The 12,306-nt window shown below is 35.4% G+C and overlaps 1 protein-coding gene across 3 annotated transcripts; it reads right to left on the bottom strand.

The window, feature by feature from the left end:
* Positions 1-436: 436 nt before the first annotated feature.
* uba3 (ubiquitin-like modifier activating enzyme 3) lies at positions 437-11,997 on the bottom strand. Of its 3 annotated transcripts, none has more exons than XM_007249958.4 (18): positions 11,916-11,987; positions 11,755-11,793; positions 8,735-8,849; positions 8,397-8,477; positions 6,896-6,978; positions 6,691-6,771; positions 6,519-6,562; positions 6,318-6,382; positions 5,054-5,209; positions 4,812-4,914; positions 4,429-4,542; positions 3,858-3,911; positions 3,484-3,520; positions 3,085-3,166; positions 2,855-2,955; positions 2,660-2,723; positions 2,517-2,571; positions 437-1,882 (listed from the first exon to the last, which is right to left on the bottom strand). In XM_007249958.4, exons 1-18 carry the CDS (start codon positions 11,933-11,935, stop codon positions 1,794-1,796), a joined length of 1,383 nt encoding a protein of 460 aa, XP_007250020.2. In that variant the 5' UTR covers positions 11,936-11,987; the 3' UTR covers positions 437-1,793. The 3 variants fall into 3 exon arrangements, with proteins under 3 accessions (XP_007250020.2, XP_015461451.2, XP_007250023.2); XM_015605965.3 differs by having other exon boundaries at positions 11,723-11,793; positions 11,916-11,938; XM_007249961.4 differs by lacking the exon at positions 11,755-11,793 and having other exon boundaries at positions 11,916-11,997.
* Between the last annotated feature and the right edge of the window lie 309 nt (positions 11,998-12,306).

Genomic DNA, 12,306 nt, shown 5'->3' with positions numbered 1-12,306 from the left:
ATGGGGAGAGAGCGCCATCTACCCACCCTGAGGGAGCAGGGCCAATTGTGCTCCCTCTGAGCACCGACAGCTGATTGCAAAGCTGCATGAGCAGGGGTTCGAACCTGCGACCTCCCGCTCATAGTGTCATTAGACCGCTGGACCACTCTGTGCCCCTGTCAAAAAACTTTTTTAAATAAACTACTGCAGTGTAAAGATATGTCTGAAGCAAGGGAATGGGAACCTTCAATGGTCCTTAATTTTTGAAGGGGGCTTCAATCCAACAGTGGCCTAGAAATGTAGATCCCTTCATCTAAAGCCCAGTCTATGGAGCACAGCTTAGTAAGCATCCAAACACCTATGAGCTATATTTTACCATCTTATGCTGTGGCACAAATGTGAAAAATAGCAAACTTAAAAACACTGGAAACATTCTTCAAAAACCTTTTAGGCAAAGTACTGTCTGCATTACAGCATGTTTATTGATGCGCATAGAAGTGACCAGTGATATGTACATTTGAACAGATCTGAACAGGCAAAAACAGTTTCTGATAAAAACACCAACCATTTTTCTGTGAGATTCAGAAATAATAATAATATAAAAGTGGGGAATTCTGTACCACCAGTGCAGAATACTGTTTGTGCTGGCATCTTCTCTTTCAGCTGCTCTTGGCTTGTGGAACTGGTCAGTAACAGGGACAGAAGTTATCTTATCTTCAACTGACAACTATATCTAACTGTGAGGAGACTTCAAATGAGCTTTTTCTGGGTGACTGAATAGGCACACAACATAAACATTACAGGTGTATCCAGAATCTGTAGGGATGTCCCAATCCAGTTTTTGCCCTTAAATCAGATTAATATACATCTTAAATGCAGAGTATTCACAAATACCTTTCCATTCCAATCTAATGCTTGTGTTTCTACAGAAACACAAATTAAACAATATAAGCAGTGCTGCTAATGAATACTGAGGTAAAATAATTTTGGTTTAAATAAACAATTTTCAAAACATTACATTCTTAAACGATTCATTGGTTTGTTGGCTTACTTAAATGTCTTTATTATACAGTTTGACTGCTCTTCATGATCATTCTGCCAAAAGCTATTTTGAAAAAGCTGAATTGCTATTATGAATAGCTTTATGTTTGATGTGTGTATACTGGTACACACTCTGAACTGGTGTATTTGGATTTTTTGTATAATAGGCGGAATAATTATTTTACACTGTTGTGAATGCACAATTATCTTATTTTCTATACTGTATGTTCATAAGCCAGAACTATTCATTCAGTGCTAATAAACTGTGAAGTACTCCCATGTAAAATGTAGTGGTTGTATGATATATATACACACACATTTCTAAACAACCCTAATTCAAAAGTCGAGGGCATTTCTCCCCATGGTTTAAATACCAGAGAACAAATTGGCAGAGGTTTGCCACACTGCAGACTTTAAACTGTTTTGTTACCCTCCTGGGAACACTCATCATCTCTCCTGGCTGTGAATAATGTCCATTAATACAGTCTAGCAGACACCAGAGGGCACGCTGCCAAAACAAAGCACAAAAAAAAAAAAAGGATTGGAACTGAATACCCAGTTGATTAAACTGTGACTCTGATCGGCAAAAGGGACATCCCCAAGAATCAGCCTTATTTACACAATAAAACAGAGACTTAAATATTAATAACAGCTGTTTCAATCGGGTTTGTCTATAAAGGAAAGACAGTCACATGAATAAAGTGTGGAGAGAGCCTTCACTGCAGTATTCTATCAGGAAGAGTCTGGCATATGAGATGCTGGACTGGTTGTGTTTAGGATGTGAAGTTGAGCTTGAAGAGAACTGTTTGGGGTGTGGTGACGTCAGCCACAGCTAACTCCTGCCCATCAGCCAATCCCAGCTCTGCCAAATAAAAACAAAAAAAGGTTAGTTACTAATAAAGACACAACAATAGCTAAAATTACAGATGCCCAATATATTGTTTTAATTCACATATTTCTTCTCATTTCCATTACCTGTCTATCAAAAACATGATCATAACACACTGGATCATTTATTTCTGTAAAAATCTGATTTTTTTCACAACATATATTGCAGAAAATAGTATGACAATTTCAGTTTCTCCCCCCCAATAGTAGGCCTAGCTAACATGCTCATAGTATTGTATTATGCTCTATACTAGAATCATGAGGTTCGCAATTTTTAGCAGTTCTTGCACATCATTTAAACACAGCAAAAAGTCTCACACAATGTACATACGAGTAACTTTAGTTACATTCAATTATTATTAATACACAGTGTAAACAAAAGCAGATCATTAATTAAGGGGGTAAACATGTCAACACAAAATCTGAGCCCAGACGCTGCCTCTGCCCAAACACTGGAACAGGCAACAATGATTATAATGACTTGTATGTGCATTAGCATTTGCTGCAAATAATGTGCTATATTTGATAATTAACAGGGAGAGTAACGATGACCGTGATGGTTAAATAGAGAATTCTGAAAAAATAAAAATAAAATAAATTCTTCTCACCTTTCAAGGTTTTGCAGAGATTTGGTCTTGTTCTTTCTTCAATTGAGGCAACAGTCTGGACAAACACAAAGTACACACATTTTATATAATTTTTAAGTGACACGAAATCACTTTTAAAATTATGTTTACAGACAGAGGTTTACCTGTAAATAAAGTGTTTTATTTTTGCCTTCAAGTGTTGCAGTGATGGCTGGAGATTTCATTTGTCTATATAAAAAAAAAAAAAAACACACACAAAAATCATCAGTGCATGTCCTCTCAGATCTTAATCAAGGGCAAGCCAAAGCATATTCCTATTATTTATTTCTATACTAACTATTAAAAACAGCGGTACTTACAGAGATGCGTTCTCAGTCAAATACTCCAGAACTTCCTGTAGTTTAGCAGAGGGAGGAAACTGTAGCTTCTGAGGAACTTGACTACATGCTGAGCAATTATCCTGTTGGTCAGATTGGAAACACGTGTGCACAAAAACACTCTTTACTGAACATAACATTTCACACTTCTGTAAATGGAGCTCAAATTGTTATTAAATTATTAAACAGCAAATAGGAAAAAGCAAGATTACCTTTCGCTCAGCCTCAAATGTGTAAGTATACAAGCCATCCACATCATTGAAGACCAGATAATTATTTAAAGGAATATAAGCACTGAAAACAGATTATATGAAAATATATAAAAAAAATAGCAAATTGTGACACAATTAACAAATATATTTAGTAATTAGTTGTAAGCATTTAGTTGGAAATAATATTTCTTGGAGCTCAGGATTCTAATTGTGTGTATTAAATGGCATATAATTTAATGCCATTTAATATCTTTAAAATTGTAAACTTGGTCACCTTCATGGTCATCTTTTCACGTTCTGAGATTGTAACAGCTATTCATTAGAACTGGGAGTTAGAACTCTCATACAAGTTTATCTAAATCATGCTGTAACTAAAACTAAAAAGTAGAAAAGTAGTACCTTGTAGCAATCTTAAAAACTTCTGTAGCACAAGCAGCTGCAAAACACATACATACATTAAGCTTTAGCATAAAAATGCAACGACTCCTACTCAATGTGCTTTAATTTGTTTAAAGAAATAATTCTTACTATTTACTGTTAATACAAAAAATAAAAACTTGTTTACCTAGAGTTAAGATATACAAAAAAAAAGGAAGTTATTAATAGAGGCATTTATTTCCATATCCACTACAGATGGCAACATTGTAATCAATATCCGATAATCACACTCCTAACATTAGATATTTTAATTTAATTATATTTTATGTAATTCCTAATTATAATGATGTGTCAAGTAGAAGGGTTAAAAGTAATTAAGAAAAAAAAAATCTTACCAGCAATGACTGCATTAGTGGATGCAACAGCAGGTATGATTCGTTTTATCACTCCTAGAAGAAATAAGAAAAAAAATCAGAGCAGGAAACTTCATTTAAAATGGACTGTACTTAATACTGTCGCCATCAAACTTTATTTTTTTTATATAATATGAATGACAGTTTTTTTGCATTGATTTTTTAAGATAAATAAAAATGCTTCAAAATGTTTTAAAGCTGATTATTAATTTTTGTTCAACAGTGAGAGACATTTACTTGCAATATACTGTTATTTTTTACACAAAAAATCTTTTATCTCCAAAATTACAGCTTTACAGGAGAAGAAAAAAACCTAACCATCAATGGGAGCCAATTTAAAACAGGTTTATTTTAAGTACTTTCTAAGAATTTAAAAAAGATCCATTCATCATGAAATTTGATCATTCATAAAACAGCAGTCAGAATCAGAATCAAGAAGAAGGCAAATATTAAAGGTGAAAAAACACAGATGCTGCAATGTGTTGTGATTGTCTAACAACTTGGACAAGCAATTTTCACAGAAGCTCCATCTGCAGAGTCCTTGTGGTTTTACCTTGAGTGAGTCTGTAAGTAACTCCAGTGATGTTAAATTCAGCCGCTCTCTCCAGAGACTTCTGAAACACCCACTGAATGTGTTCAGGGTTATCACCATCCAGAGCTACACCATCTGCACAATATTTTAAACAAGCCTGATTTCACTCAGCACATTTTAATCCATGAGTTGTCTTATTGCTGTTCCTTTCATTACCATTTCATTATGTGGAAGACTGCAATTAAAAAAAAAACTGAATAATCAAACTATTACAGAAGAACACAGTAATACTTTCATGGACAGAACAAAAATCCTTTAATCCTTTTCAATACCAACATTTACATAATTACATAAGTTCTTATGAATATGAAGTTTAGAAACTGCCAAAGTGTGTAAATGTGTACCTCCAAATGGTTTCTCTTTGGGCCACTGCAGTATCCTCACATACTCAATGCAGTGTTCAGGCAGCCGTGGCATTGAAGCAATAGTGCACATGGGGAAATTAATCTAAAACAAAACACAAAAGTAGTCAATAACAGTTTATAAAAAAAATAATAATCATTAAGATATGTTAATCAAGCACTGACACAATGCACAGTTACGGTAACTAAAACTGGATCAAGTATGGACTATGTTTAGTTAATACCTGTGGAGGGTACAGCTCCAGTGTACAGTCTATACATGCAGTCATTCCAGGCAGGATAACTCTCGCATTCCCTTTAAATCCTTCTGTACCTCCATCTATCAGTGGGATGATGGAGCTGGGATCCAAAACTCCATCTTCATACACAAGCAGTGACAGCTAAGGAGAGACACAAATCACACAATCTCAGTCAGATAGGAACATAAATACTATCTTAAAACAACTCAGTGTAAGACAATATCATGGAAATAACGGACTTTCAATAATTTTAATAAACTGTTCTTGTTCTGGGTAAAATGTTTGTGCAACTAGGCCCGTCACAATAACTAACAATTGTTTGGACGTAATGTAGCAAAAACAATACTGTAAATACATATGTATGCATTTAAACTGCAAATATAAAAAATAGCCTTACAATAAATAATAGTACTTGGGGTGTTGGGGTAATCTCCATTTATTTTACAATAAGTCCATATACAGTACATCATTTACTAGAAAAGAATTATAACACACAAAATATTATATCTGACAGCAATATGAAAACCTAAACAGTCATTACCAGCTAAAAGAAAAGTTTCACATAGTCAAGAAAAAAAAAAAAATATTGCCTCAATTCCAATACCTTAAACGTTCAAAGAAAATCTGCAGCTGAACACATGGACAAAGCTAAAGCAAACAGATACAGAATTGCATGATCAAAATATAAAGGCTCAATAAAAGGTGAGGCTCTTAATCAGTAGGGCACCATTTCAACTGTTAAGCATGAGGGTGATAGCCACACTTGTGGAGCTGTGTTGCACAAATTGGGTGGACTATCTCAGAATTCTTCGGCATCGTCTCAAACCATTAGCTAGAAATTTGGAAATTTGGACAATAAATGGTGAAATATACAAAGTCCTCACCTCAGATTTACCCATATGGACAATCTTTAGCTCCTCCATCGTGTCTTAAGAAAACAATGGCTATGGAAATATTGTACCCTGCTTTTGGTAGAGTAAATGTGTCTTTTTTTTCCCAGGAAAAGCTTTCCATTAAATTATGGAGCATTGCTGTGAGTGTACTGGATGGAGCACAGAAAACAGTTCAACTGTTCTATTTTTCTACTTTTCTACACAATTATTTTATGCCTTATGGCTCAAAATCTCAAAATCCAGTAATAGAATAAAAAAATAAAGGCAATGTAAAGGGACCACAACATCATTATAAAGTTATGTTGATTATTTCTTACACAATAAAAAAAATTAAAGAAACACCACACAACACTAACCAGCATTCCATTCATCCAGCGTCGAGCAATGATTGAGTCCAACCCACACACAATAATGTGGAATTCTGAATAAGAGCCAGGACAAACCAAGATGAAAGAATTCAGTACATCATATAACAGCCATAAAGTCCATTTCAAACACGCTAACATACCCTGTACTATAAAAAAAAGGATAAATGAGAAAGACTTTAAGAGCCTTACGTCTGTAAAACGATTCATCAAAATCTTGAATCTTCTTGAAGTGTCTAAATATACGTTAAGGACTGTGTAATTTCTCAAAATCATCTCAAATATCATATCTACAATAAATTAAATCTAAAAATCTGAGTAAATAAGTCCATCACTGAATTTGTACTCATGAACTGAAGGATACGGTACAACGTGACATCCAGGAACTCGGCTGTTTACAAAGTCAGCTGCTACATCTGCCTTGGGACGCCCTACGTCTTTTGACCTAGAGAGAGAAAAAGGAAAGCTCACAAGGTCAATTTTAAAACTGCAACTCCTGCGAGCAAGAGAAATGATCACTTAAACCCACGCTGTGCGGAGGTGAGTGGGTGAATGAACTGCAGCCTTGCCTGAAGAGGAACTGTCTGTTCAGATTGGACACGTCAATGGTGTCCATGTCTACGACGTGGATATGACGGAATCCTGACAGTGCCTGAATCAACGGGAAGAATAAAACACAAAGCAATGATGACTCATTTCATGCACTACATTCAAACATTTTCCTTCCTAATATTGTGTCTTGAAGATTTACAAATCTTTAAATGATTAAAGATAATGTGTCCAAACTTTTGACTGGTACTGTGTATTCTAATTCTAATGTGAGAATAATATTGATTTTGAATTTTTGCTTGCTACATTTCCTATGCTATTGGGGCCAGAAGCTTCCTAAGTGTTGATGTGGTCTATTTTGTATATTCTATTTTAACAACAGCTCTTGGGTGCAAACTGGATCGTGAGATCACAATTTCGTTCCACCTTATGTACTACATTGGATGCGAATGACAATAAAATGTCCCTGAATCCTTGGTACCCCATGTATTGGTATCATCTGCACACAAAAAGGTGCACAAAATGTATCTTAAATTGCAGAACAAGCTATTATTCTAAGAACTTTTCTGGGAACTTCGCCTGCTCCCAGCCTGAATAGGGCTCAACCTTCGATTATTTTGGTCGTCAAATAATCTGGCGAATATTTTTCCGATTAGTCGATTGGTCAACGCTGTCATTATTTCTGTCATGCCCTACAGCTCGGCTTGCTTTGGGTATGGCTGCTGTTTCTAGCTTTCTCTGTCTTCACTTTACATTGATAAAAGTGCTGAACAAGGAATATACATGCCCTTCAAATGTCCAGAACATTGTCCTTTTAAAAAGTGCTGATATTTAGTGAGGAACTACATAATCTGTCGTGTTGGGCACTTTTGAAGACGCAGGCCAAGTTTAAACTGTGTGAGTGTCCCCAGTACTTTGTGTAGTGCTGCAAATTAACGGTTAGTCGATTAGTTAACATTTTATATTGACTAATCTTTGCAGCCCTAAACCTGGATATACCAACGTACACACCACAAACATGCTGTACACAAATGCATATGTGAGGGTGTGGAAGAGGAACAGTGTTCTTTTAATTTTATTTCTAAAACAATTCACGCATTATACGTAGCAGCACCTATTCATTTCTAATCGGTCATTTTGACTGGAACTACTTATGGGTTTAAGCTGAATAAAATAATTTAATGAAAATGATAAATTAATTTTGTGTTTCGATGCCCAGTGTTGGAAAAGTCATGGAAGCTGATGATAGCCAAAGTAAATAAACTACATTTTTCAGAGAAAACATTTTAATAGGTCAAAACAATAAGACAGTTAAACTAAATGTGTAGTGGGAGGGGTAGCCAGTGTAAGAAAACTAAATAGTGAGTAAATATTAGATGCCAGAGAATTCCAGCCGAACTACTTCTAAAGTTCTAAAGTGAAAGGATGGTTTGTTTGGAGAATATGACTAAAACCATCCTGATCAATGTATCTATTTTTTTGTAAACATTAATGAAGAGAGAGACAACATTAGGACTTTACCAGGTTCTTTAGAAGCTCACATCCAAGACCACCAGCTCCAATCACCAGGATCTTGCATGTGTCCAATAAAAACTGGAGTGTCTAATAAAATAAAACGTCAATAAACAACAATTACATCATTGAAAGCAGACTTAGCATGATTAATATTTGACCTAGAGATAACACAGATCCAATAACAGATATATTCTATCTTAAAAACACATTGCTTCAATAAAAAATGCTAATTTAAAAGCTCTTTTAAGGAACAAAAGTACTGAATAAAAAAAATACTGAAATAAAGTTTCACATTGATACCATTAAAGAAAAGGTAATAAACATGCAATCTTAAAAGGTCTCACCTCCTCACTCGCTTCAAAATCAGGGTGTGTGAAGGGCCCAGATCTCTCCAGAAACTTCTGCACGTGACTCCATCGCCCATCCCAATCGCCGGTGCTGCCGACATCCACTGCCATTCTGGAGAGAAAAAAAATAACCCTAATCACTACAGATCATAGTACTTAACTAAAACAAACAAACAATAAAATAATCTTTCCAAGATAAAAAAAATCATCAGCCATAACAATAGCACGCCAAACACTAATAAAAATAATATAATAATAAATAAATATCACATATCTGCAGAATATATTAGTAGATTAAACACACAATCAATCTTGAGTTTATTTTTTGGATTTCAGGGGAGCTGAAACTGAAATTATGACTTTTTGCATAAGTGTTTAACCACTTTAAAATTGTTTATCAACATTTTAATTGTGATTCTAACTGTAGATATGTAGCTAGCTTTACAGCTCACAGGTGTATATGGCATACTTTGTTTTTGGTGTGAGTACATGTCCACTGGTGTTACTGTACCCCACACCGCCACATTACTGCACTTATTTTTATTTTAGATATTTTGTTACTTTATCTGATTTATCTCCTTTATATCTATATACATAATTAAAAATTGTGGTCATGATGTTATGATGTGTTTGTTATTTAGTATATTTTTACTGTTGTAATATGTGACTTCCAATCAACCTATTTACACACAGTTTCGCCTGTCACTAGGCCTGTCACAATAATTATCAACTAAATCGTACAACACATGGACATCGCTGCAGTTTTTTTTTGCTGACCTCGATAGATAAAATGTTCACATTTAATTTACATTTTTTAATCATTAAATGTTTAGTGCCCTAAAAAAGGGTGTTAAAGCATTATTATGGACTGATATATGGACATACACAGCACCAGTCAAAAGGTTGTACACACCTTCTCATTCATCTTTTTCTTTATTTTATATTTTTTTGTTGTTTTTAGTTTCTACATTATTGATTAATAAAAAAAAACAAAAATTATGGAACATATATATAATTCGATAAAAAAAAATGTTTGTCCTCCCCAATCCCCTGACCTAAACCCTACTGTAATGGGTAATTTGTGATGAGCTGGAGCTTCACAGCATAAAGAAAGAGATGCAGAAAAAACTCTCAAGTAACTCTACTCATGAAGACACTAAGATTAAAATACCAAGAGTGTGTAAAAATCTGTCATCACAATTAATGTGGCTACTTGGAAAATTGTAAAGTATAAAAAACACATAAAGCTCTGTAAAATAAATAAGAGACCACTTAAAAATGATGAGTTTCTTTGATTTTACCAAATTGAAAACCTCTGGAATATAATCAAGAGGAAGATGGATAAACCAAGGTGAACTGCTTGAATTATTGCACCAGGAGTGGCATAAGGTTATCCAAAAGCAGCGTGTAAGACATGTGGAGGAGAACATGCCAAGATGCATGAAAACTGTGATTAAAAACGAGGGTTATTCCACCAAATAATGATTTTTGAAATCTTTGAAAACTTTATGACTAAGAACTTGTTTTCTTTGCATTATTTGAGGTCTGAGAACTGCATCTTTTTTGTTATTTCAGCCATTTCTCATTTTCTGCAAATAAATGCTGTAAATGACAATATTTTTTATTTGGAATTAAGAATAAATATTGTCCGTAGTTTAAAGAATAAAACCACAATGCTAATTTTACTCAAACTGATTCAGAAACTGAAGTGGTCTCTTCATTTTTTCCAGAGCTGTGTGTATAGCTCTGTATAGCTGTAATGTCTTCAATGATAAATTTACAATGTAAAAAAAAATAGAAACAGAAAGAAAACACAGAGAATGAGAAAATATGGGTCCAAGCTTTTGACAGGTACTGTAACTATAGCAGTGGAACAAAACGGACTTTAAATGACAACAATACCTCAAATACTTTTTGTAATAATTAAGTTTATTGCGCAGAACACTTTGTAATCACCACTTTAGATACAAAGCCACTAGAAACGTTTTGCTCTGCGTATTACAGGAGTCTATAAACAAACACACTCGAAATTAAGATAAAATTCGTAATAAATTCAACACTACACCCTGATTACTGTAGCTTAGCTTAACTAAACCGGTTAGCTAGCTAGCTGCTGTCACTAACAGACAGCTATAGCTAGCTTAGCTTATTTGTTTATGGACTCAGGCGACCAAAACAGGAACGGACATTGATTTATTAAAAGAAATTCTACACATTTCTGCTGACGTTTGGCTACAGTACGGTCTGTGAAAATTCATCACCAATTTAAAGTCCTTAAATGACAGACTCTTCCTCCTCACCGGTGTTCTGTCAAGTTCTACTTCCCTGTCAAACCGTGCTACCCTAGTGTGTATGTTTAACTGTAAACATACAAATTATTAGAACATGCTGCATGCATTAGAAGTGTCTGTATGATCAAATTGCATAGCCTAAATCGCTGTATCAGGATAAAGTTAAGCCAATATATGTGATTAAAAAACATGGTAACTAAAAATAACTAAATTATTACAAAAAAAAACCTAGAGGGGGGTAACCAAGGTCAAGAAAGTAAAAATCCATTTCCCCAGCAGAGCCACCCAGGCAGTTGGTACAAAACACTGGGATGGATGTTTACTTTCTGGACCGGAGTTAATTTTTCCCACTTTTAGGGGAAAAATGAAAACAGTAAAAACAGTTTTGCGCATGCGCAGAGCTGCTAAGTAGCACATATAGACGGGTAGCACAACTTGACGGAACACCGGCCTTGTTTATCTATACTGACAGTCAAACGCGCTAGTTAGCAGTTAGCCGGCTAGCCTAGCGTTAGCTAAGTGGTATCTATGAGTGAAGCAGAGCTCTGAACAGCTCTCGCTCCCTCCCTGTTCCGGTCTCAGGACAGTTTTACACTGTTCCGCTCTCTATTCTCGGTCTGCTCGGCGGAGGGACGCGCTCTGTTTACAGCAGAAAGGATGAATTTTCACTCCCTATGCTGTGCAATACTCAAACCTGCAGCCAGCGCTTAGCATTTCATCACTAACTTCTCAGTCAGCTCCTCTATTCTCCTTCTTTTCTTCTCCCTAAAAAGAGAGAATAAAAGAAGAAGGTTCAAGCACACTCGTATCGCACCACACAGTTATCACAAATCATCACAGCACGACCCCTAAACACAGAAACACGGGCTTCAATCAGCGCTACTTACGGCTCTTCCCCATCCGCCATACTTTATGCCTTCACCGTGCCATGCCTTCCCACAATGCACCGCTCTCGCCCCCAAACTTTATCCTCTCATCCTCCCTCTCTTTCACACTCTCTCTCTATCACTCTCTCTTTCAGACTTCTCTCACTTACACTCTTTCTCTCTCAATTACAATCTTTGTTTCTCTCATTCTCCCTGAGATACAGAAGTTTAATCCCCCTCCTCTCTCTCTATGTGAAATACTGAAGTTTACCTTTCTCTCTATTTCTCTCTCTCTCTCTTTCTCTCTGTGAAATACTAAAGTTTACCTTTCTCTCTATTTCTCTCACTCTCTCTCTCTCTCTCTCTCTCTCTCTGTGAAATACTGAAGTTCACCTCACACTTACCCACTTGC

Source organism: Astyanax mexicanus, chromosome 13, assembly GCF_023375975.1.
Source record: "Astyanax mexicanus isolate ESR-SI-001 chromosome 13, AstMex3_surface, whole genome shotgun sequence".
In the NCBI taxonomy this organism is placed as follows: Eukaryota; Metazoa; Chordata; class Actinopteri; order Characiformes; family Acestrorhamphidae; genus Astyanax; species Astyanax mexicanus.
The sequence above is the reverse complement of the archived record's forward strand: the minus strand, read 5'-3'. Positions and strand labels throughout refer to the sequence as shown.

What these genes read in the sequence shown, in the direction of transcription:
- uba3 (XM_007249958.4), bottom strand. Translation starts at nt 11,935, where the DNA reads ATGGCGGATGGGGAAGAGCC. An exon ending in GTGAGCTTCTAAAGAACCTG is followed by an intron (nt 6,979 to 8,396) that starts GTAAAGTCCTAA and finishes CCGTTGATTCAG; the next exon opens with GCACTGTCAGGATTCCGTCA. An exon ending in CACTAATGCAGTCATTGCTG is followed by an intron (nt 3,521 to 3,857) that starts GTAAGATTTTTT and finishes TGTGTTTTGCAG; the next exon opens with CTGCTTGTGCTACAGAAGTT.